A 26,917-nucleotide genomic window follows, 5' to 3' on the forward strand; every position below is an offset into this window, starting at 1 on the left:
GATTCTTATTTTTTTGGTGGTTATCCTTTAAAAACTCTCAGATTTTGTGAACAGAGCCCTTTAAATCTGACAAACGTGCTAATTTCTTTCCCTTCTGTCTCTCCGGGTCATCTTCGGTCAGTCTCGCCCTCGGCCTGTGAGAATCTACACTTGGACTCGTCCAGTTTCCGAACATTACGTTCACCGGCGTCCTTCACCGCCTGCTGGTTAAATATCTGGAAAACACACGCTGCTGTGGTCGAGGGAATTCAGGAGAAACACGCCTTCAGCGTCATCCTGGACCACAGACTGGCCCCGGGACCAGAACACTTCCTTAATGAATCTGGGGTCACATTCCAGCAGACAAAGAGCAGCACACAGCCAGACAACCCAGTAAACTACATGTGTCTGGACACACACACACACACACATATCTGGCTGTGGCCACAAACACTCATTATATCCTTCAGTCTGCGAGCTGAAGACAACAAGGACACACTGTCTGGACAAGTCTGCTTCTCCGCTTTCATCCACAACACCAAATTACCGTCACTGACTAATGGGGAAACTAACAATAGTCCATTCACTGCAGCTATTAAACAGCAGAAATCTGTTCAGGGAGACAAATTTACGACTTGAACAGCTTTTAATTTACTTACTTTCACTGCTCTGTGTTAAAAGTGTCCCTGCAGTTTAATCAGTTTAATGATTACATCATTTATTTAGTTAATTGTTTGAATTAAACACCAGAAATCGAGAAAACGTCCATCAGCAGATGGTTCAGACGTGGTCTGGGAGTTTGTGTTTTATTTGCGTTGACAGATGCCGTCACGTTTAGCTGCTCTGATTGGTTGAAGGTCGATCCAGCTGCCTCCACAGGAGCTCATTAGAAATCTGGTTTCAAACCACAAGTTAAATGAACTTTTCTGTTCAACCAACGAACTCAAACTTGAATATTTCATGTATTAATTATAATTAAAAGAGAAAATGAACAAATCTTGACACAGGTGAAGCCAGAACCCGACAACGATCGACCCTTTCTGATCAAATATTGGAACAATCAACAACAACGTAAGCTCTGCCACTCATGATTAAGAACAACTCATATCAATTGTTCAGAGTTCTTTGAAATCATGAAGAGAAACAAACAAGTTAATCAAAAAATGCAGATTTAATACAATCATTTCCAGTTCCTCTCATAGAGACTTCTTACTGAAACCTTACAAAGTGAGTTAATGCGTCTGCATCTATCTGCGCTCACCTCGTGGCATCATGGGGCTCGGCTGGTTGAGGAGCGTGGCCAGTCCGTGGTAAATGGCTCCCTGCTTGGCGACCTCCAGAGTCACGACTGAGCCCGTCCTCGTCATCAGCTCCGCTGCCCTGAACACAGAGAGAGAGAGGAGGGGGGAGCGAGAACATGAAACCTGCAACACAACTTCAAGAGACCCGACACACTCACAGAAATGTAACTTAAAGTTTTCAAACATCTTTCAAGTGATCCATCATAGCAGGAATTCAGCTAAACATCTTGTGACGAGCACATAAATCACATTTACTGACAGACAGGTGGTTCAGTCTGACAGGAAATCAGATAAAAATCAACGTAATGATGAATATTTCCAGCTTAAATCTACAATAAAAAGTTCAGGACTTTATTTTCTGTGTTTTGATTCACTGGGAACTTTTTATTTAAACTTTAACGTGACAGGATATTGTGACGATATTTCTGTTGTGAGGTTTTAAACATGACGCTTGATTCCCACTTGAAGGAAACTTCGTTGAATGATGCCGAGCACAGATCGGAGGGTTGAACGTCACAGCTGTAGCATGACATGAAACCAAAATACATGATAAAATGATCAAAATACTCGATTACTTTCTGTTTCAGCTCCATCCAGTACACAGTGAGTACTTTTAGGTGAGGTTTGTGTCTCGACAGGCAGAAAAACCTTCACAATGCACCGGAGGAGGCAGGGATTATATTTGTCATTGCCAGAGACTCACTTCACTTTAATTTGGGTACAATCCTGCTGTGACACACACACACAATGTTCTTTAACAGCCACGTGCAAAAAGGCTTTATAACCAAATCCTATAAATAGCTGAAGGGCAGATCACACAAGGTAATGAGCCATGTGTGTTTGATTGGATGGAACTCGGGGAATGCAACATCGACTGCTTGATGCCGAGCAGAGAACAGACTCTGAGGCCACATTTGGAAATATCGCAGGATTAAAGCTTTTACACAAACATGCAGCCGAGCTAACGGCTGTAAATCAAAGCTGATCTCAAACCTGGAGGAGGAGGAGGAGGAGATGAGCAGAGGATGACACCATGAGAAAGAAATGCACAGGAGAAATCATCAGATTAACTCTTGGTTGGCGTGCTGTGATACGGCCCGATGTGATGAACCCTCCTACCTGCTCGCAAAAGCAATTAGAACAATTGATTCTGTAAATCTAGTTTGACCCGGTGCTCGAACGCCGAGCCTGTACATGTCGACGGATTAATCGGAGCGGGGCGTCAGCTGGCGAGCGCTTCGCTGCCGTTTCCAAAACACACACACACCCTTTTTCTTTCTGCTACCAGCGCCCCAGACACGTTGGAAAATTCTTTTTACGAGGACGAACGGGATGCAGGAGAACCTCAAAGTGTGTCTCCACGCTGAGGTTTCCAACATGTGGTTATCTCAAGTCACGTCAACGTGATGCTTCACTGCTCAAATGTTTTCAGTCCCCCAAAATAGAAATTCAGATTTCATCAACTCATAAATACGTCAATATTGTGCGGTAGGTGGTTGAGCACATGAAGAGAAAAACACCATGTGCACACACACATTTACTCCCTGGTGTTTCATGAAGATAGATCGCTGCATGTCATGGAGGTTTCACCATAATTTAGACGTCAGCTGGGGGTTTCTTCGTTTTTAATTTGGAATCGGAAAGTTTTATCCCAACAAACAGAGACTGTCAAAAGATATCAGCGCCAACAGGACCGCTGTGTTTACCTCTCTTGTGATAGGCCGACCAGACTCCGCCCGTCCACGCTCAACAGCTGGTCACCTGCAGCCAGACGCCCGTCCTGTATGAACACAAACACACACACACCACAGGATGAGTCACTGCGGGTTTTTCCTCATGTTTTTATGTCATGGATCCACAGTGTGTGTGTGTGTGTGTGTGTGTGTGTGTGTGTGTGTGTGTGTGTGTGTGTGCGCACTAACCACATCAGCTGCTCCTCCTTTGACGACAGACTTGATGTAGATGCCCAGCTTCTCCTGACCAGCACCCTGCAGAGAGAGAGACACAAAGAGGTCAATCTACTGTACGTGAACTGGTTTCTTATTTCATTTAAGCAGGAACAAGTATAAAAGTAAATAGCAGGGTAAAGACACACACGCTGACTTTGCACAGACTTAGAATAGAATAGAATAGATCTTTATTGTCATTGTCACAGGTACAACGAGATTGAAAGTGCTTCTAGTCAGTGCAATAAAATCCTAGCATTAAAGTGACTAGTGAGTGTTAAAATAACTAGAATAAATAAGAATAAAAATACCTGAGACATTAAAATGTACTAAAATAAATAAAATTAAACATATGCTAAAATCAAAATAAATACTAATATGCTAAAGGGAGCATACACCCATTACGTAAAACATTAAAACATTGTGCACATCATTTTTTAGCAGCATTCACAGTGGTTATTGCAGTTGGATAAAAACTGTGTTTGAGTTTTAAACAGGGGGTGACCAGGGTGTGAAGTGTCCCTACCCTAACCATGACTTGACTAACTCTAACCCTAACTTTAACCGCTGACCCCAAAAATCAGCTTTTTTCCAAGTGGGGACGACTTTTGTCCCCACTTGGACAAGCGGTCCCGAATTAACCGATCTGAAGTCGGACATGTGTCCCCAGAAGGTCACCTTAGTCAGAATCACACACACACACACACACACAAATATTAAACTGTATAAGACTTTTTACACGGCGTACAGCAGCCGACCCTATTCAGCTATGAACATCTGAGGCAGATCAGTTTAAATCTACACGTGTTGCAGATCAGTAGCAAGAAAACCTAAATAACACAGAAAAGTTCTCACAATATTTTCCGAAGAGAGCAGTGACGTCTGTGTGGCTTATTCAAGTGGTCAGGGTGGTTTTACTTAAACTTGTGTGGCTTAAAGGCGAAGAAGTATTTGTTGTGTGACGATACCGTGGAGAATAACGTCACACTTTGCTTTTATTTTGGTAGCCAATTAATTTTTTTAATCAAACTCTGATTTAAAACTGAGACGAGAGACAAACAAAGAGGGTTTGGGTTTGTTTGTGCTGCAGAAGAATCGAGGTAGAAGACAATAATTTATGTTTTTAGGACGTCAGCAATGTCTAAACGTATCTACAACGTACTTCACGTCCTGCTTGATATCTGAACACATCACGCAGATTGCGATTGACATTGAGGTTTCGATTTATCGAGTAGTCTGACGCGTCTCTCAGCCAAGACAAACTGACACAATGACACCAGCTGAAAACATAACCGGTCGAGACAGAAACGGCAGCATTGACAGGATGTCTGGAGCAGAAAGTGGAGGCCTTGCACCAACCAGGAATTTTAAAAAGAAACACACATTTATACACTGCTATTAAAGAGTGTTGACACTGAACAGAGCAGGGTTGGATTGGAAAAAGGTTCCTGAATGCCAGGCCTCTTTTATCTGAGGCAACAAGTTCACCAACATGTCAGACTTCAAGACGTTTATGGAGAAGCAGCAGCGAGAGGCAAACACGAGTGTTTTCATGTTCCGTTTCCCGGCTTACATTGGAGTTTTCTTTGCTGTATTCTAGTGATATTTGCTGCTGAAACAATCAAATCTGCCCACAGGAATCTGCAGAGGCTTATTTTATGTCATAATATTTGCTTTAAACCAAATCCTTTCTTTACCAAGCAACAAAGAGCAGAAATACAAAACTCACACACAAACCAGAGCTTCTGTGTGTGTGTGTGTGCGGGTTTCTTGTGAAGTGGGGAGGTGATTTACAATGCAGCAAAGTGCTGGCATGTTATCAGACGTATCACACGCTTTCTTTCCCATCTTGACATGTTTATTCTCAGAGTTTGTGCAACAGTAGAACCAGAAACCAGAAGAAACGTTTCTTTATAAAAAAAAGACTGGACTGCTGTGCTGAACACGAAACTAACGATGAACTAAGTAGAAAACAGACGGCGTCGCTTGATTACTGAGGCTTTTAAAAACAGGAGAGGTTCAGATGGAGCCAACACACTTTCTACCTAGACATTAAGAATCGCAGCATGTCTGTAAACTCGCTCGTAAAACTGTGGAGTGGATTAAAAAGACTCCTTAATTGCTGCCATCCGTCAGACCTGGCAACACGGAGAGTGTGTGTGTGAAGCCGGATCCTGTAAAAGCAGAAACAGAGGTTACACTCAGGTTAATGCCGCTCACTGTGCGCAGGTCACATTAACTGTTTCATCAGACGAAGACACGAGAACACAGAGTTCAAACTAAATTAAATGTGACATTCATCTAATATAATTAATGTGACCTGGTAAACTTCAGATAACTGATGCATAGATTCACTTGTTAAAGAACAATTCATATAAATTAATTAAAGGTTTTGCTGTCGAATGTCATGTCTAATAAGAATAATAATAAATAATTCATAATAAATATTAATTTAATGTAACTGAATTCAAACTTTTAAAGACTTTCAGATATCCTCAGGTTACTGTTGGTCCATCTTTGTTGCATGATGGTTATATATATATATTTTTTAAAGATATTTTTTTTGGCCTTTTATGCCTTTAAAGATAGACAGGAAGCAGAGAGAGGGGGAGTGACACGTAAATTAGCCGTCCGATGCGGGATTCGAACCGGGGCCAGCTGCAGCGAGGACTATAACCTCCACACATGGGGCGGCCGCTTAACCCACTACGCTACCGTCCGCCCCTGATGGTTATATTTTAACATTTATTTAAACATATATAGAACATTTTTTAAATAATAATGAGCAGGTAAATAACTGAGATTTATGTTTCTTTTTCCTGTGAAAGTGAAAACAATCTCACCACAGTACATTCAGTAGTCTGAAGCTTCAGGTTCAATAACACGATCTCCGTCATGAGAAGGAGTTTGAGTCACTGAGAAAGTTCAACAACGATGTGATACGATCAAAAGATCCAAAAACTGTTTCAAATGAAATTTAACCAGATGAGCCATTTGTTTTAAATTACTTCCATTACTCTGGCGAATAGGATACCAGTTGCTTGATGTTTATCTGTTGTGTTGCATCAATTCTGCACTAAACGTTTCCAACTCAGCGATATTGGAGAAATTATCTCCTCCACCTTCCAGCACTGAAGTACCGACAGTACTTGCTCCATCAGCACAGTTCAGCTCGGATTCATTTGTTCAGTTACGGGCAGAATCATCGATATTTGGTGCATCCCTCGTGTTGGCTCCACATTTTTTAATAATTATCTACACTGCTGATTATTGGCTCGTTGCACGAGCGCTTTGTTTGCTGTGAGTTGCAGGATCGGTGACTTCCTGCGGCAGGAAACGACGTTTTGAATATGCGGGGAAATAAAAATCCGGCTTCAAATAGGTTCCAACCGATCAGCTTGTTATACAAAAAACAATGAACTTTGTGTTGCCGTGTCAAGATGAAAATGAAACAAATACATTCCCGAGCTTTCACTTTGTGGCACGGAGTTTAGACAAAATGTTTGGAAAGCATGTTATTGAAAGCCAGAGGTCAGACGTGCATCATTCCTCACATTACTTCCATTGTTCAACTCAAATCGACTCTGTGAATTAACTGTGTGAATCGAGGGAACAGAGATGCCCTCCATCATCCACACATCTGTGTCCCAGTTTCTCCAGCAGAGTTTTCGACTCTCTGTGCGTCTGTCTCTGTGTTTTCGTGTGCGTGTATATGTAATAATGAGGCTGCATTCATGCAGGCACGAATTTCCTGCGAGTGACATTAAGATGAGAGAAGAACAGTGAATCATTCTGACTGTTTTATGTCTGTTGTACATTAAAAAAGAGCCTCTGTTTCAGATGGAGCCACAGCTTCATGCACTTATCCAGAATGAGGATCGGGGCGCCGAATCAGGCTCCACAGACACTTGTGGGAATTCCCAGAATCCCCCCCAGAGGATGTTTGGAAGGACTTTCAGCAAAGTTCACATGATCCCAGAGGGGGATTCGAACGGGCCACATAACTTCTGCCACACATCATTAAGAAACACACGAGTACATCGGCTGCGTCGGTTTGATTATTCCGAGTTCGTAAAGCTGAATTCAGCACGAAACACGTCAGCTGTGTCACATAACATGACTAAAACACCGGTTAAAGATCGGGACTTTCACGTTTTTTGCACTTTCCACTGTAGTTTCTCTTCAACACTAGGGGAAGACAGGGTGAAGCACGGGGGATGCAACCAGCAACTACGCCGCTAGATCGCCACTAAATCTTAGAAAATGGTCGTTTAACCATAAGATATGATTCTGTGTCTGTATGAGACTGGAACTGTCCAGCGTGTAGGATTTAGTGGCGTCTAGTGGTGAGGTTGCACAGTGCAAGCAACTGAATACCCCTCGCCTCAACCTCTACTTCACTACCGAGCATGAAGGAGGAACGACAGTGGCCACGAAAACTCTCGGGAAAATGCCAAAGGCCCCGTTTCATCAGCGTGGTGGACTCCATAGACGACCTTCCTCCGTAGATATAAAAGATCGATCAAGTCTTCATCGAGACTTTCTGCCACATGAACACGGAGGAGAACGCACAGGTCGACTGTAAAGACTCAGCAGGTCTGTTGCGATAATGAAGCTTTAGAAGCAGTAGCTGATGTTTGGACTGGGGGGCAAAGTAAAACCAGATGTGCTGCCGGTCACGAACATCGACCTTTTCTTTAAAACGACACTACAAAACATGTACGACGATGTTTCCTGTGAGTCTGTACGTGTCCATAGATCCATAAGAACAGCTGGAATACCTGAGGGAGCTTTACGGTTTGATTTACTGTGTTTTAATGGACAGGTTCTGCTTCTTTAAAGTGCGCTGACACAACAAATCAAGTGCGCCTTAAAGCTGCCAGGCCTCTGCGAAGAGCGGGGATGACCTGAGGGAGTCGGCTTCTTTAAACACGCTCCCCTCATGGATGGATGGAAACTTTTAATAACAATAACACAAAGCCTCCGTGACGCCGCTCACACTCGAGTTCTGTTTTAAGTGCAAACTTTGTCATCCTGTCATGTCGGGATTCAAATCCTGGTTGTGCTTCAATAACACGTGCATATAAGTTTTGTGTGGACGTAATTCTATCAATTTCCTGAGGTAAGCCTCGCTGGCTGCACACTCGACGCCCCCTTACAAGCACGAGCTTGTAAAATACTGAAAGTGTTTTTCACTCTTTAAAGCTCCTCGACAGAAACGCAAAAGCTCTTTTTTGACCAAACAACAGATCGGAGATGTGTTTGATGTGATCTGAAGACAAAGAGGACTTTGTACAAAGTGAGGACGAAGCCAGAAAAAACAGATGTATGAGATATGAACGATGTTATTCCTTCTTTAAGGAGTCAGTCTTCTGACCCTGATATGAATTTTTATCTTAATCCTACTTAAAATCTAAAAATGTGCTACAGTAAACACGATGAGGCTTTGCACAACTGGGTTAAATCGAGGGTCAAACAAAGGTTATACACACACGAGTGTCACATATGTGATGTGATTTTCAGTGACGTGTGCGGCTGCAGCTGAATATTTTCATTGCTCGTTAATCTGCTGGTTATGTTCTTGATTAGTCGACTGGTTGTTTGGTCTATAAAATATCAGGAAATTAAGGCCTCCTCTTTAAATATTATATATTCAGTTTGCAAAGATATATAACTAAGAAAACTGGAGGAGGAGGAACAAGCTATTACTCCATTAATCAACTAATTATTTCAGCTTTGCCGATTTGTCAAACGATCATCACAAACTCTAAACAAGTTGAAGAAACACTGCAGAGACACATCCCGTATAAATAAATAAGTCAACTTGAACTTGTGTTAAATCTGTGAGTGTTTCTGTTGTTGCACAGTCGGAGCGATGTGACACGTTCCTCCGAGGCTGAGTCACGCTGAGAAACTGGCATCGACAGCAGATCCACACATCGGAGACGGAGCTGCTGTCACGTACGTCGTCTGACATACAGAAAAAAAAAAAGCTGCTAATGCCGCCTGGCGACACACCAAGATTACAGCTTCCAATGCTGATACATGTCAAACCTTTCTGAGGTTAGAAACCACTTATCTGTAAGAGGCAGTTTGCTCTGCACGTCCACACGGCTGCTTTTAACAGATTAGACTTCTTCTCAGGACTCTCTCTCTGCATGCACGGGCCGAGCTTTGACTGACATCCTCTAGAGTTTTGTTGTTTTCAAACCTTTCACGACACGGCGCCCAACTTTAACCCCGAGAAGACGTCTGATCTGACAAAACAACTGTTGCTGAACTGAAGAAATAATGGAGAACAGAAGAAGAAGAAGAAGTGGGATAGTCACTTGTTTCGTACGCGGATATTAGATGTTACACATCGGTCAGTGTGGCAGTTGCTGGAATAATTCTGGACCACTAATTACTACCACAAAGTTTTTCTTTCTACTGTTCCTTCACTGTAAAAAGTACTTTTTTTTTTCTTCCATATAAAAGGCAACAAACGCCCAGAAAAAAAAACCTGTCTGCTGCTTTGCAGTTTTTTTCCCCATCAGGTCAGAAACAGTTCAACACAGTTCTGCTTGTTGAAGTAAACGTATCAATACTTTTTTGATACCACGTCTTTAAAACAAAGTAGTATCATCACTTGATAGTATTAAAAGCTTCGAACCAAACTGGAACTTTTTGTTTAATTACCACCTTCCTGCTTGTCGGTGTGTTTTTCTTGCGAGGATCCCGTACGGCACATTTACACTCCATGCCAGTGAGTGTGCATGGAAACAGAAATAGAGATTTAACTATAATCTTAGGGGAACACAGTTTTTTCCCACAGGTCAAAAATACACTCTGAGGAGGAGGTTTCCTCCGTTCAGTCAACCGTTTTCCATCACAATAAACCAACAAGTCTCTGGATCAAACTCACAGGAGTTTTGATTCAACGTCAGCGGAGTGATTTAACGCTTTGACGAGCTTTCACAGTCACAACTTTTCGGGACGTCGTCCACAAACTGTTTATTTGAGTCACTTGAACACTCTTGTTGATATCTACTGCACATCTCAATCTTTTAAAAGGTTTAATGGGTCAAACATACTCGGCCTGGCTTATTGCAGATCGTATCGTGAGTCACAGAAACCTTCGAGAAACAGACTGTCCACCACAGAGCTCCTCACAACTCAAAAACAAATCTAACAACATCTGGGAACCCCAGGATCGGAAAGCCGATTCATCAAAGTACCTCAGATACCCTCAGAAGTCACCAGAGATGAACTCGGACAGAAACCAACACGTGTTAAACTAAATGCAAAGGCAGGAAATGATCCAGCAGACGACAACGCGCACACTAACCCCGATTCTTCCACATAAACCTGAAAAACTGAGATTCTTTTTTAATATAACGAGCCCCAAGATGTGCAGACGTTGTAAACACGAAGCCTTACAGGAAGGCGAGTGTGTGTGTGTGTGTGTGTGTGAGGCACATCCTCCCATTGTTCGAGCCCTCACAGGGGGTAACCCTCTCATACTATTGTTCCACTTGGAGCACCGTTCGGTCAGCTAACAAACAAACACACAATGCAGCTTTTTCAGACGCTTTCTTCAAAAACAGGAACTTTTTCAAAGTCACTCTTCGACTTCGGCGCTGACTGAATAAACACAAAACTGGACGCTGCAGCACAATGAACATTTTTACATGAATTCACTGTTAATTAAGAGTTTCTTGGTGTCTTTAAACTTTTCAGCCAGCGACCCCCAAAACAACGGCACCAGTGATTTGCAACCCTGACCATGCCCAGACTATCCTCAGCTAACAAAAGACTTTTTTATGTTTTGTTACAATTATGACTAAAACATGCCATTTCTAAAAGTTTTTAAATTTCTTTTGATTTCTGAAAATCATCTTGCGACCCCTCCATGGGGTCCCGACCCCGACTTTGGGAACCAGTGTGCAGTGAGATCATTTCCACACAAAACAAAGAAGAAGAAGCAGAGTTTGCTCTCTTGCGTGAACCGCCGTCATGTCTCTGGATTGCAACATATTCCAAATTTAGCGTTTCGATCTGCACAGAGGGAATGTTCTGTACTTCACTGCCATCGATCAGTGGAGTAAACACACTAACACAGGAGGTGGAGGAGGAGGTGAAGGAGGTGGAGGAGGTGGAAAAGAGTTTCCCAGCTGTCCGGAGGAAAGTTGGAAAGTTCATACAATGCCACGACAAACACAATAGCACACACACGTTTAAGGATACAAATCCGTCTCCATTCATTTGTTCCACAGAAACAATGCGAGGTAAATGTGCGAAGACTCAACAGCTGCTCGACAATCGACATCACACGTTGCCTAAAACGTTGCTAAGCCTCTCCGATGACTCAGAACATAAAGACTAATAACAATAAACATTATCAATGCACGAGTCTCGTCAGATTAAACAGCTTAAAACAGACAGTGAGCGTAATATTGATAAATTCTGCAACAAACGTCTGATCTTTTTATTAAAATGTGATGAAACATCTCGACCTCGCCGTGCGTCTGTGTGTACTTTAAGTTTAAACATTAGCTGAGAGCAAACAGGAGGTCATCGCAGCGGAGAGGACCTGATGAATCCACATTGTTCCACTGTTATTCACGCATGTTTAATATCACGACTTCACGACGCATACCGAGAAAATAAGAAAAATCTACGAAGGAATCTGGTCTGTCGAGAAACTGAACAGCTGCATCAAAGTTCAGCTCATTCAAACGTCGATCAGACGGAAAAACACACGACAAGAAGATTCTTTGTTTGTTTGTTACCTGGTCTTTCCTGCCCACCACTGAAAACCACATGTTGCAGCCGCTCCTCAGCCAGACCAGTTCACACTGGGATGTCCAGCACACACACACAGAAACACACAAATGCACACACACCTCTTTTTATCCCAGAGTGTGTGTGTGTGTGTGTGCTTCAACCTGCTAACATGCACCGACAAGTCCAAAAGCTCAAAATTACACCAGCAGGGAGTAATCCATTCAAACGCTCAAACGCTTTAAAAATCACTGTTTACGGCTCCAGGCGAGCGGCAAAAAAAAAAAGTCACGTGAGCGCCTGCGTGTGTGGCAGAAAGAGGTGGAGGTATGGTCATTTCAAAATGTTTTAGAAAAGCTGTTTAAACTCCAGCACGCGTGGTTTTAAAGACGACGCAGGAAATTCCTCAAATGTTCCCGAAAAAGTTCCTAAGAAGAAAATCCAGGCGTGGATCCAGAGGTGAAGCGTCGGCTGGTCGGACTGAGGTGGAGCTGCAGCAGCAGCAGCACAAATACCACACACACACACACACACACACACACACACACACACACAGTTATATAAGGAGGCAGAGCTCAGCCCAGTTTACACAGAAATCAAGCAGCTGTTTGACAGAATTCACTTTACCTGCCTTTCCCACACACACACACACACACACACTTCTGCCTCCTCTGTCCTCACACAGCTTTGAAAACAAACACTGAGGTTTCCTCAGTGCGTCCTTCCTTCCCGCTCTTCCCCTACACACACACACACACACACACACACACACGCACACACACACACACACACACACACACACACAGGAAAAGCTCTCGCCTTCAGCAGGAAACTCACGCCACGCTGAAGAAAGACAGAAGAACTCGTCGTGCTTCACCCACCGACCATCAGCTGAACTCGAATCTGTCCATTCATCGGAGTGTGGCACACGGAGGAAGCGTCGTGGTGTGATGTGATAAGATACGTTACGGTGAGAAACATCAGAGTGATGTAACCGTGGATGTAAAGTGGACATCCAAACATCAAACCAGGCCTTCATCGCGGTGACATCACGTACAACCACGAGATGCGGACAAAACGACGATTTCCAATCACCTGCAGAATCCTCAGAGAATCCTCAACAATAACCCAGATACTCACTGATGCTTAGAATTCAGAAAAGGCGTCATCAGCAAATTAAACAACCTGAATATGAGGCAGCGCTGCGTGTGCTCGACCGGTCTGAGAGATCCTGAGCCTGACTTCTTCTTTTAGACGCTCACAGTGACACAGCTTCAGTCTGGACTTTGGAACTTTTATGACTGTTAGACACGCTCCAAGATAATTATTCATTTATCTTTCATAACTCCGTCACGAGTCAGCGAGTTATGAGTCGTATAAAACTGGACGGTGATGACGGAGATTGTTTGTTTAACCGCTGGTGACTGAGCGTTTGTTTCACTGTCATTATGTTTAATTTATTACTTTAATGTCAGAGCCTGCCTGCGTGTGTGTGTGTGTGTGAAATGAAATTATATACTATAATAATTAGTATTAGTTTGTTGTCTAGCAGTACTCATTTCAACCAGTAGGTGTCTCCACTGTGCACATGTTCTGTTTTTAGATTTTATTTTAAGTTGTGGGACGATCTCTCAAACGACTCAAACGACATTTTCCGGTCGTCAGGAATTAAAGGAAGCATCCATCATGATCTCATCACATCCATCTGATTCCTCTGTTCCCGTTTGTCGAGTTTAACCTCTAAACTTTTGCATTAATCTTCATTTTTCCCCGACATCCTCGAGGCGCCGTCTTCTTTTAACGCTGGAACACGTCGTTTCATTTCTCCTGGTTCTGCCTCTACGTCAAATAAACAACAGAGTGATCCATGATCCCGCTCCAACCAGCCCACCCACCACGCCCACATCCACCTCCTTTATAACAGCAGACTGTGTGTGTGTGTGTGTGTGTGTGTGTGTGTGTGTGTGTGTGTGTGTGTGTGTGTGCAGTGTCACTGTTTAGTCTCTGCTCTGCTGTCAGACTCAACAATGAAAGCCGTCTATTTAAAATAGCAGCCTCTTCTGTCAGCGCTGTGTCGCCGAGCCTCACACACACACACTTTGACACACACACACACACACTTTGACACACTCCGTCTCGACAGCCAAGACACAGAAAGTTATTTTTGGACTTCCTGTCAATCTCGTGCCAATCCTTCACACTTTTTTTAAACTTTAGAGAATCTGCCACACGTTAACTCTTCAGACAAACTTCACGGCGGCGCTCGGCGTTTCTTACCTTGGCAGCCACGATGCTGAGGCCCATGCCGTTGTGCTTCTTCAGGGTTACCGTGACAACCTCCGGCTCTTTCCTCATTGGCTGAAAAGAGAGATGGACAGGAAGGAGAGAAACTGTGAGCGAGGATGGAAACCTCTTGGATGCGTCTCTAGCGGCCTCGGCGTGAGCTTCAAACAGCCCGTTTAACAGCGCGTTCGTCCCGTGTGCGTCTGAAACATCACCGGCGAGAGCGAGGAGCGGAGTGAAGAGAGGGAGGGATGAGGAGAGAGGAGAAGGGAGGGAGGGAAGGAATGAAGGAGGGATAAAGGGGGAAAGGGGAAGACCGCAGAGGAACCTGTGGTCGCTGGAGTGGAGTCAAGAATGAAAACCACATCATGGCTACACACACACACACACACACACACACACACACACACACACACACACACACACACACACACACACACACACACACACACACACAGGGCTGGGTGACTGGGTGTGGAGAGAGAGACAGAAACAAAGAAAGAGAGCGAGCTACCGAAGGTTTCCCACATCGTGAAAAAATACTCTGACAAAGGAAACGCCAAAATAAATAAAGCCTGTGTCAGAAAAGTATGTCTGCACCGTGTGTGTGTGTGTGTGTGTGTGTGTGTGTGTGTGTGTGTTCTGCAGGGATGCCCAGAACCAAACAAAACAACAACAACTACAACAACCGCACAACGACGATCATGACAACACTACAAGACTACTACGACACGACCGTCGCCATGACAACCAGAACACAAGCTGAGTCGGCGAGGTCCGACTTCAGGAGCGGCGGCGGCATCTGGAAGCCGTTACTCGTCCCCTCCGTCGTAACTCGCCGGGTAGATTACGGGACACACACACACACACGATCACACGGTCACATCCATCCAGAACTTTGAGCGCCTCGTGTTCAGAAACTAAAAACTAAACGATCAAAACAAACTGAGACAAAGTGAGAATGTTCACTGATTGAATGATTAAGGCTTCAAGGACACCTTGAAAGTGCTTGAATTTCACCCTTAAATAGCTGCTTGAACCCTGTATGTCTTCAAATGTGTGGAGGGGACAGGATGAACCTCGTTAACTCGTTAGTCTGTTATCTTAAATACAACAAGGCAACAAAAACAACGTTAAGCAACTAGTAATTATCAAAATAACAACAATAACAAGCCTCTCTTCAGCATATTGAAGATAAACGATGCTGCTGCTCCATGTCTGAGCTCACTGTGACATAACCTGGCTCTGCAGCTTCGTTCAGGTCTGTGTTATTCTGGATTTACTGGGTTTAAGGCGGATTGTCGAAGAATTCCAGACTTCAAGACGTGACGGATGAAAACACACAGATCAGCTTCAGGTGAGTTTACGACTAAAAAAGGGAAAAAACTGGTGAACAGAAGCTGGAGGCTGACGGAGGCTGACGTAGTTCGACTATTTTTAGGCCAAGTTTGAACCTGGAAGTCGCTTTGATTTGAGTGTGTGTGTGTGTGTGTGTGAGAGAGAGACGCCTGCATTATGTCGAAGGATACAGTCATGAAATAGTAGAGCGGGGATAAACAGACCAATTACAGAGGAAGTGGCCGTGTGTGTGTGTGTGTGTGTGTGTGTGTGTGTGTGTGTGTGTGCGCGTGTGTGTGTGTGTCGATGAAAAGGAGTCTATCATTTTGTGCTCCAGGCTCACTAACTAACTTCTGCAGTGTGATTGGTGTTGATTAAAATGTGTGTGTGTGTGTGTGTGTGTGTGTGGAGGTTGTTATGAAAAGTAAATTGCCCCTTCTGAAGTCACAGTAATCACTGCCTTCCAACACGGAGACCACACACACACACACACACACACACACACACACACACACACTTTGATTTATGGTGTGTGTTCTTGCAGACAGGAGGGGGCGGGGCTTAGCTCGGCTCTGACTTTTCAAACCGTTTCTCTGTCGCAGTGTAAAATCCTGAGGCTGGCTCCAGAAGTGAGTCAGTCTCCATAAGTCCCCATGTCCAAATGTCCAACTTCACAGCAGAAATAAACATGTTTACAGCCTGGTACAAAAAACAGTTTTGGTCTCTGTAGCTAATTTCCCCGTTCATGACAACTGTACTGAGGGTGAATTTATATACAACTCACCTGTTCACATTATATTAAGGCTTAAAGTTATGCAGGATTAAGAGCGTGGACGCTTTGACTGACAGGTGGTTATCGACGTCTAAACTCCAGAACTACGACTGAACGGTCCAATCAGGTTGTATTTTGTAGCTGTTGTTTGTGAGTCTGATCAAAGAGCTGCGTCCTGAAGTCACCGCGCTGCGTTCAAAGACTCCGCGGCCTCTGAGTGTCCGTGTCCTCGCTCGCCGCTGTCTGAGCTGTCAGGTCTGCTTCATTCTACACAGCTTCTGTGAGTCAGCATTACTTAACCTACCCAACCTCCTCTGTGGCACCAGCTTTAACCTGCCATGTACCACACACACACACACACACACACACACACACACACACACACACACACACACACACACACACACACACACACACACACACACAGTGTGTTCGTGTCGTACCATCTCTGAGTTGTCAGCAGCAGAGAAGTGGCTGTCGCAGTCAGCTCCTTCAAAATGGACCGTCCAGGTACCGGGAGAGCGAGGGTGAGGTACCAACCGACAGAAACCTGCCAGAGGAAACACACACACACACACACACACACACACACACACACATTATTAATTTACATTTTCAATGAGTCATAAATGTGAAAACAGAGCGAGCTGCTCTCTCTAACGCTTAAATCACCAAGGAAACGTCTAAAACTGTCCACACATGATTCAAGACAAACATCAGAGCTTTTCAAGGGTCAAATTCAAGCACTTTTCAAGTACTTTCAAGGTTTTAAAAGATGCCACGCCTTTATCTTCATCATCTTAATTTGTTAGGACAAATGCAATTTCAAAATAAAGTTAGATTTTTATAATGTTTTATATTAACTCCGTGTCATGTGGTTCACTTCAAATTAATCTGCTTCTCCTTCGTTAGTGTCAATAACTCATCGTGCACAGTGAACATGAGAGTTATGTAATGAGTTATATATATTCAAATCTGGAAAAACAGCTGATCGAATCGCGGTGACGTTACCTCTCTGCAGCAGCGGCTCCAGGAAGTCCTGCAGGCCGTTGGGGAGGCTGCGCACCACGTCGCAGGAGTAACCGTCCTCGGGAAGGAGGAACGGCAGCTGGAGGTCCGGATCCTCCTCCAGCTGAACCTCTCTGCCGTCGCTCCTCGCCAGCTCATCTGCTGTGTTCTCTGCCACTGCCACCACGTGGTCTATCAGCTCCTGCACACACACACACAGCAGATGTGTTAAACCTGAAGGTTAGAAGTGACGTTGCGTGTGTTGAGTGTGTGTTTTCGTACCGGCGGGATGTACGGCTCGTCCGGAGCGCAGTGGTAGTTGTTCATGAGGGCGTGGAGCTGCAGCGAGTTGAGCTTGAAGCAGGTGTTGTGGATGTTCGGCACATCCTGCATGGAGTATTTGTCCATGGTCAGCAGGGTGGTGGCCTGGAGGGGACAACAAACACTTCAATCAGCTTCTCATCTTTTATATCAGACACGTGTTGAACTTCTGAACCCTTAAAGTCTGAAAAGGCTTCAAACATAACAAAGCGATAATCAGAATCTGACGACAGCTGTCGGGTTTGTTTGCTCGGAGACGCCCGTGTCGGTCGAGTCTGATCAAACAAACACTCGCTCAGCAGACGCAGATGAGCTCAGATTTTTGAGCTCTGAACTATTACTCCATGTTGACAGCTCATGTCATCTTTAACTGATGATTACGTCGCCGCAGGAAGTCCTCCTCACACCACAAACATCTACCGCAGCTGGCCTGGACGACGAGACCCGAGGCCTCGTCACCTTTTAGAAACTGTGTTCTGATTAATCTCTCAAACATTCTGCACAGACTTTTTGTTTTAAAAACATCTTGTACGTATATTTACATCTTCCCACACTTCCCTCGTGTCCGTCTTACCTGCACGATTCGACTGAGGTGGCAGTCGGCGGCGAGCTCCAGCCCCTGTTTCTCCGCCCAGGCCTCGATGTGGCTGAGCTGCTGCCGCAGGATGGCCCCCCAGTAGTGACAGCACAGCCCGGACTCGGTGTCCGTCACCAGCTTGTTGAAGAGCCACATGTTGATGAAGTGGAAGAGCTGCGAGAAGAGCTGGATGGTGAGAGCGGCGTTGACCCGACACCGCCGCAGTAACGACATCGCCCCCGTGAGGGTGTGCAGGACGTCCTCTGTGAAGAGAAGGAGACGCACGAGGCTGAGAAGCTTCTTTCTCACTCTCTCCCAGTGTCTTCACGCCCAAGTTATTATTTCACACGAGGTAGGAGTCCAAACTTTAACCAAGTGTGAAGCCGCTGATTTGAGGTTTGGACATATTTTACTTGACTGGAGGTAACGGAGGGACTTTCCTAACGTGGTTTCCCACCATGAGAGCCGAGACCCTCCAAGTTTAAAAGATCATGATTACCAAAACAGAACAGAGAAAGAAAGATCTGATTTTTACTTCTTCTCCTCATCAGAGCCCCAGGAAGCAAAAAGATTTATATCAAGCAGAGCTGGTGATTGTTGGAACAGCGGAAAGAATAACCGGGGACAGTTTGGTGAGTTTCATTTACAACGAGTTAACGAGGCAAGTAAACTAATTTCAGCTTGGAAGACAGAAACTTGAATTCAGGCGTTGTACGGTCACTTTATTTAATCAGACTAAATGCAGTGAAGTTTTGACTCCGGCTGTTTTGAGGCTGATTCAGAGTTAATTGCATAATAAATGTCTGAGCATGACAAATTCAACCCAGTGAAGAAAGTTTGCAAGAACGTGATTGTAGACATTTCAAATGTGGATGAACGTGTTTGGTGTAATAACAGAGTTAGCAGCCTAATGTACGAATGACAGATAAAACAGATCATCAGGAGTTTTGTTTTGGTTCAAACATAATATTAAATCCATAAAAATAGCTCCCTGTGTTTGTGTCTTACCGATCTTGGGTCTCTGTGGGTTGTGTTCCTCGGGGTCGTCCAGGAAGGCCGGCATGTAGTTATTCAGATCAGCCTGCAGACAGTGGACCAGGTACCTGCACAGGTACATTATTATTACAGCAGGTCAAACAACAGAGGAGACACATGCACCCATGACGAGGTCTCCTTGTAACCAGGTTTTATTCTCCTGATTTTCACAGACATGATTGTGAACTTTCAATAAATCGACATTCTTCCTGTGTGTGAGCAGCTGATCCTGTTTTTTCAATGACATGTTGAAGTGACACTTTGTCCTCGTGTATGTCATCAGTTTAAAACTAAACATGACGACCTGCTGCGTTTACACAGGTGTGTTTACATCATCATCACGTGTGCAGCTTCATCTACAGACATCAAACATATTCCCTGACTTTCCCTGCCTGGAAAAACATCTCCAAAACCTCCAGAATATTCCAGACTCTGACACGAGCACACACACACAGACACACACACACACAGACTGACTTGAAAGCCATCTGAACCAGATGGGCGAGGATGTCCTGGGCGTCCAGCGTGATGCGGTTCAGGTCTCGGTCCTGCTTGATGAAGTTGAGCAGCTCGGAGGCGTTGGCCATCCAGAAAGCCAGCGCTCCCGCGATGTTCTTCTGCTTCTGTAAGGTACGGAACAACAGCGACACACAGAGGAGGAAGAAGAACACACATGGAGGACATTGTTAGAGCGGCAGGACGAAGAAGAGACTGCAGAGTTAAAAAAAGGAAACGGTAGGAGAGGTTTCTGTTTGAGTGGCAGCCAGAAGGAGCAGTTGTTACTTCAGGGATAGACTCATGCCCCGCCCACCCCTCCCTCTTAGCCAACCCGGTGCGAGAGGACGAGTGGTCATCACTGTCACTCAAAAGAAGACGGCCAATCACATTCAACAGCTTTAGAGACATTAGTGACCACTCGGTTCCTCCCAGACAGCAGCTCAGGTCATCAGGTCAGCAGACACCGGCCTCCTCCAACAGCTTTGTTAAATATATTCAGACTGTAGACTCACACAATGGACTCTTTAATTATTGGACATGTTGAATCAAAATAACTTTGGCTAACCTTTAAAAACAAAAGACAGAGTTAAGCAAGAATTCTGAAGCGTTCCTTCAGTGTATCATGATATAAAATCTATAGAAAACACATGTTGTGATAATTAATGACGTCACTGGTTTAATAACCGATCCATGTGTCAGTCTACAGTCGTTTCAGCTCCGACATAAACAGGGAGGACAGAGCTCGGTGTCTGAGGAGCTGATTGGTTAATATCTCCCGCCACTCAGAGGGAGGACTGTGCGAAGCTCGCTCTCCTGCACTCATCTATCCCCGCCTTGAAAAAAAATAAAAATAAAAATGTAATCAAAACGTAAAATAAAACAGGAAAAAAACCCTTCATTCAGAACAGCCAGAGAATGAGAGATGGAGCCGAGTGCATCCAAAACGAAACAGGATGAGAAAACACTGAGGGAACGTTTAAAAAACACACAGACGCGTGGATGGATGGATGGATGGATGGACATATTAAACAGACAATGAAGTAGAGGAGGAGGTGGAGGAGGTCGGAGGGACGCGACTTGTCTCTCATCCACACTGTCGAGTAGGAGAAGCAAGACGTGATGATGTCACAAGAATTAAAGGTGGAGCGATGACGGAGGAGAGGTTTTTGGTTTTCGCTCAGTTTGTTTTGTTTTTTGTATTTTAAAAAAATATTTTTTAGTACCAGGCAGGTCCAGGAAGCTGAATGGAATTAGTCAGGTTGATGTTGGTGCTTAGTTTTCCAGCTGTGGGAGGTGGGACGCATTATTATGGCTTTTATTTGACATTTCTGTTAGGATGGAGAAAAAGAAGCAGCAGCAACAATGAAGGGCTCGTCAAAAAAAAAAAAAAAAAGCAGACAGAGAGGTCAGAGGTCAGAGTCAGAGGAGGTAGCTGAGAGGTTGACGAGGTGGAGCGACATGATTTTATTTTATAGAAACATTACGTTGGTTCTGATTTGCCTTCAAAGGAACTTGTGACAGATTTCAACAACACAGATTATTTTTTTATATATTTAAAGTCCATTATTCCCAAACTTTAATAATCAAATTCAAGGACTTTTCAAAGACTTTCCAGGCTAGTTACGTTCACAATACTGATTCAGGTGAGAAACGATGAGGCAGCTGCAGAAGAAAATAGAACATAGTTGTATAAAATATCAAAATTCATTTAACTTTCAATTCAATTCAAGAAAGTAAAGTTTTAAGTTAAGTGAAGTTAAGTAAATTTTAAGTTAAGTAAAGTTTTAAGTTAAGTATATTTAGGTAAAGTTTTAAGTTAAGTAAAGTTTTAAGTTAAGTAAAGTTTGGTAAAGTTTTAAGTTAAGTAAAGTTAAATAAAGTTTTAAGTTAAGTAAAGTTTTAAGTTAAGTAAAGTTAAGTAAAGTTTTAAGTTAAGTAAATTTAGGTAAAGTTTTAAGTTAAGTAAAGTTAAATAAAGTTTTAAGTTAAGTAAAGTTAAATAAAGTTTTAAGTTAAGTAAAGTTAAGTAACGTTTTAAGTTAAGTATCAAATGAAACTAAATTTCTATTCTTTCACCAAATGTAGAAATTCAACAACAAGTATTGCCAATTAATGACCAATAAAATAACTATCAGGTCTAGCTGTACATGTTATGATATTAATGAAGTTACAGTTCTTTTTCTGAAATCATTTGAGTTTCTTTAAAGGCAGAAAATTGAGTCCCAACATTTAAAGCTGGGTGAAAGATTTCAGCGTGAAAGATCGATGAACTTTTGGATATTTTATCCACGTCGCCCACACCGAGAGGAAGAGTGAGAGAAAGGGTGAGTGAGGGAGGTAGACGAGTCTGTAGCAGCCGTATCATGGTGTGCTAATGTGCTATCCTACCTGATCCCCTTCAGGAATCTCCTGGATGGAAGGAGGAGGGGGAGGAAGAGGAGGAGGAGGAGGAGGAGGAGGAGGAGGAGGAGGAGGAAACGTTCACAGGACAGAGAGAAAACACGTCAACAGCTACAGTATGGACACGGCCGTGTAACACACACACATACATAGACATAAAGTGTGACACACACATGGTCATGGTTTACAGTCTGAACACGACTGAAGGAGGTCGGCTGGAAAAAACACATTTTAGAGTGTCAGTGACGTTTATCAAGATCATATGAAGAGTTTGTTCTTAAGTTTCATTGATACATTTTACAGGTTTGCAGACATAAACTTCAAAGTGTTCAGCTCTCTACACCAGCTGGAAATAAAAAGATAATATAACCCCTAAACTCCACCAAGCACGGCTGTGATGTGACCGTCGGAGCTGATCTCAATCCAGCAGAAAACCAAGTAGAAGAAGAAGAAGTGCCTCTCAGCTTGACATAACAGAGAGTCTAACCCAGAATGTGGTCAATTTTCAAAATAAAACAGTTTTAAGTTAAGTAAAGTTTTAGGTAAAGTAAAGTTTTAAGTAAAGTTTTAAGTAAAGTTTTAAGTTAAGTAAAGTTTTAAGTAAAGTTTTAAGTTAAGCAAAGTTTTAAGTTAAGGAAAGTTTAAAGTAAAGTTTAAAGTAAAGTTTAAAGTAAAGTTTTAAGTAAAGTTTTAAGTTAAGTTTTAAGTTAAGTAAAGTTTTAAGTTAAGCAAAGTTTTAAGTAAAGTTTTAAGTAAAGTTTTAAGTTAAGTAAAGTTTTAAGTTAAGTAAAGTTTTAAGTAAAGTTTTATGTTAAGGAAAGTTTTAAGTAAAGGAAAGTTTTAAGTAAAGGAAAGTTTATAGTAAAGTATCAAAAGCACTTCCAATGACTCATGTCTATTTCCCCTTCAAATTCATAAACTTTTAAGGATTTCAAAGACCTGTGGGAACAAAGATTTTTATACATTTAGGTGTTATTTATTATTTAAAGTTGATTTCTGCTTTAAAAATATGCTGCTGTTTATTTTTAGAGCATATTTGCATTCATAGTTTGTCGACTGTCAGTATTCTATTCTAAGCGGTCATCACAGTTTCCCAGAGCTCTCAGTGTTCAACCGGATGTTCAAAAGTCTGTTTGTTATTTAGTTTACAATAAAAAAGCTGCAGAAATTCTCACATTTGAAAAGCTTGAACCACAAAAACTTCTGGCATTTTTATTTAATTAACAACAGTTTCATCTCTAGCTGGATGAAGTATTAAACATTTAAACACCAACGTGCAGTTAACGAGCGGGCGACACCCTCTTTGTGGAAACAAGCAACGAGTTTATGAGAAATGTGGTCTGAGCACATAAAACAAGCAGAACTTCATAGAAGCTGTCAGATAAAGTCGACCTCGTTCTCGATGAGTTATGACTCTTAATTTGATAATCACATACTGAGGTTTGAAAATGCTGCGTGTCATTTACGATTAAGTTAAGATGCAGTTAAGACGTTTAACAAACAATCTCCACAACTCGACATAGAAACACTTGTCACAATCATGCAGATTCACGAGTTCCTGACATCCCAAACGTGCTCCAAAAATACCTTGTTGGATTAGTTATAGATATAGTTGATACCCTGTGCCGAAGAGTATCGAGCTTCAACTCTTCTGAGGAACAAAGTAGCAGAGAATATTAAAGCCGGCTGTACAAGAACTTCAAATAAAACCATTATAATTAGCGTAAGTCCTTTTTGTGTTATGCAATCCTGAAGTTTTATTTTATTCTATAATATGTGGCGGTGGCTAAAATCAGCTATCATATCAGCTCTGATGACGGCTTCAAACCACGAGCATTTAACACTGAGAGGTAGACAGACAAACACAGACTGCTACGACAGACGTGACTGTGGAGAGAGAGCTGAAAAAAATACAGAAACATTTACAGGAACCTTACAACGACCACACGTGTAGTTTGTAAGAATACAAACATCTCACAGGCGAGTCAGTGTGTCAGTATGAGGTACGTAAATATCATGAAGGAGGCAGGACACACAACAAAAAGAAGGTTTGAAAGGTGGTGTTACTGACCTGGATGACTCCCTCCATCATGCTCACCATCTTGTTGACGATGGCGATGACCTTGTGCGTCCTCTCGGACGGCGACATGTCGGGCCGGTACGAGGGCGACAGGATGTAGCGGCAGGCCATGTACAGGACGTACGTGGGCGAGAGTTTGAAGTGAACCGTGGAGCTGTTGGTGTAGTTGATGATGGCCGACAGGAAGGTGTCTTCAGCTGGAGGGAGACACACAATCAGAGTATTAATACAGATGCTACAATGTGGATACAGATGAAATATTCCATCATAAACACGACTAAAACACGTGTCACCTCCCAGCAGCCTCAGCTGAAACATCTCAACATGTGCTGCCTTTAAGGACAAGTCTGTAAAACTTTGTCCCTATCTAGAGCCAGTGTTTAGTTTGTCCTTTCTGGGCTGCTGCAACATTTGGGTGACAGCAGCAGTAGATCAGTTTGTTGGGACTTGTCAATCCTTGACGTCACACTGCGGCCGCCAATCAGGTCCAACCTCCAGAGTCAGCCTGAAACGTCTCTGAAACTGAACTACTGTCGTGTTCTGACTTTGTTTATTTCATGAAGCAGCTTCTAAATCTGAGTCTGACTGAAATTTACGCTGCAAAATAGAAACACAAAGAAGTTTAATCTGTGTCCGAGCGAGCAGTCGTTGAGCAACACAGACGGTGAATGAGAGTGAGCGAGCGCCGGCCTCGATGAAGTTAATCTGCGAAATAAAACGTTATTTCCTGATTGTGACACCTCCAACATCCCAACTTAACTCTCAGCAGCCAATAATTATTATAGTATTGCCTATAATAAGTGAATGAGCGTGCATCTGAACATATACCTTCTTCCTTCTTCTAACATGTGCGCTGTAATTCTGTTTATTCGCCGACTGTCGTGGTGAACGATAAAACACTGTGATGGCTTTGGTTGTAAAATGTTGTGCAACTGCGTGACAAACCACTGTGCAGTGTTTTTCAGTCTAATAGTCCTTCCCACTGACGGATCTATTACTCAAACGGGACTCCTCGGGTCCTAAAACAACAAACCTCACACCAAAGCAGCCCTTCGGCCTCAATAAGTCTGTCTCTACTGCTGCCACAGCTACCGTTTGAGTACTTTTACTACCGATATTACTGCTAACCTCACGGGAAAGCACCTCTCACTCCACGTTACACTTCATGTATCATGCCAAAGATGGATGGCACTGGCCGGAGTAGATCCCCTTTGAGCTGCAACAAGCAGTTTGTATAAGTCACTTCAGCGGTTGCTCGGTCACAGGACTTGGCTCCACATGTGTCATGTAGGATACACCAATAAAACCGCTTTGAACCAGTCTGCGGTGTCAGTTTCTTCCAGTTTAGCTCGGCTGGTTAAAAAAAAAAACCTATTTGATGTCAAACTGGTTGCAGCTGCAGGACGACGGCTCGAAAAACCTGAAGATGACGGCGCAGTAAGTAACCCAGATTCCTCTGGTGGCGCGTGCGTCATCGCCTGCCTCGTCTGAGAGCGTATGGTTTCCCCCCCGATGCATTGTGGGTTGTAGGGGATTCTCCAACTGCTCTCTGACCAATCAAAACCGTCCTATGGCTGGTGAAACAGATGATACAACACTGTGCCCAAATATACAGAGACAGACTGAAGTTCAAGTCAATAAACAAGAGACGGGGCAAACAGCTCAGAGAGAGGCACAAAACCAAACTTTCAAGGCTTTTTAAAGCATTTTAAGGCTACCTGGAACTCATTTAAGACCCTGAAACCAACTCTTTTCTGACTGAGTAAGAAGAGAACACTGTAATAATGTTTGCATCACATGGGTCAAACTTGAGTTATCGCTCGTCGTCTCAAAGCAGATTTTCCTCCTCCCGTGTGAGCAGATGGCGACATTTTTCTTTCCTTTTATCGGCCGTTAAACTGTCAACCAAAGAATGGCTCCATACCATTACGGTCAGCGAGTGAGCACGCTCAACACCTGAGCTGGAGACCGGAATGGAGAGCAGCCCTCGATCACTGCGTATCGGCCGCGGCGCGGCTCGACTTGTTTTTGCTTTCAGGTGGCGATTCACGGCTGATCGTCACGTGATATCAGTGACACAAAAAAAACAGGAACAACGGAGGATAGATCATTTTATCTGCAACCACGAAGACAAACGTCTGCACACAGCGTGGTTTTCTGGGCTGTCTAATCATCGTCGCTATCTGCAAAGTCTTCAAATGACATCACTGAATATCAGCTGAGCTCGCTGGAATCCTCAATCGAAGGTAACATCCACAACGTCAACAGGACCATTTAAAGTAACCATCTGTTAATGAACTAACCCCCTTAAAAAACGAGGACTTAATTCAAAGAGCTTCATCTTCAAACGATGTCAAATGAACTGTTATCTTAATGTAATTGGAGGAAACAAAGCTTTAAGGCTTGAAGCTGATCCAGCTGATTTTCTGCCAGCACACAATAAAAAATGTGACGTGGAGGTCGAGAAGAGACGCTCGTCTCCTCCCCGTCTGTTCATATTAATGTCTGAAAGGCTAAATAACATGAATTTAAATGGAAGACTTAAATGTGGATGAGCTGTTTGTTGCAGAGCGGTGAGGTCAGCACAATCAGTCCACACTGTTCAATACTTTCCAG

At 43.4% G+C, this 26,917-nt stretch overlaps 1 protein-coding gene across 18 annotated transcripts in view; it reads right to left on the minus strand.

Moving 5' to 3' along the window:
• Positions 1-26,917, minus strand: part of afdna (afadin, adherens junction formation factor a) — a 76,195-nt gene that overhangs the window by 16,276 nt on the left and 33,002 nt on the right. For 13 of the 18 annotated variants that reach the window (XM_027284625.1, XM_027284633.1, XM_027284624.1 and 10 more), the window contains 12 exons: positions 24,293-24,498; positions 22,210-22,230; positions 19,801-19,946; positions 19,297-19,391; positions 18,286-18,551; positions 17,673-17,816; positions 17,394-17,592; positions 16,826-16,932; positions 14,267-14,347; positions 3,203-3,268; positions 2,987-3,060; positions 1,241-1,359 (listed from right to left, as the gene is read on the minus strand). In XM_027284625.1, the coding sequence (XP_027140426.1) occupies positions 1,241-1,359; positions 2,987-3,060; positions 3,203-3,268; positions 14,267-14,347; positions 16,826-16,932; positions 17,394-17,592; positions 17,673-17,816; positions 18,286-18,551; positions 19,297-19,391; positions 19,801-19,946; positions 22,210-22,230; positions 24,293-24,498 (1,524 nt within the window). The remainder of the gene's footprint in view (positions 1-1,240; positions 1,360-2,986; positions 3,061-3,202; positions 3,269-14,266; positions 14,348-16,825; positions 16,933-17,393; positions 17,593-17,672; positions 17,817-18,285; positions 18,552-19,296; positions 19,392-19,800; positions 19,947-22,209; positions 22,231-24,292; positions 24,499-26,917) is intronic. The other 5 variants (XM_027284634.1, XM_027284638.1, XM_027284639.1 and 2 more) reach the window with 1 other exon arrangement.

The sequence above is a fragment of the Larimichthys crocea genome, chromosome XI (assembly GCF_000972845.2).
Source record: "Larimichthys crocea isolate SSNF chromosome XI, L_crocea_2.0, whole genome shotgun sequence".
Lineage (NCBI taxonomy): Eukaryota > Metazoa > Chordata > Actinopteri > Sciaenidae > Larimichthys > Larimichthys crocea.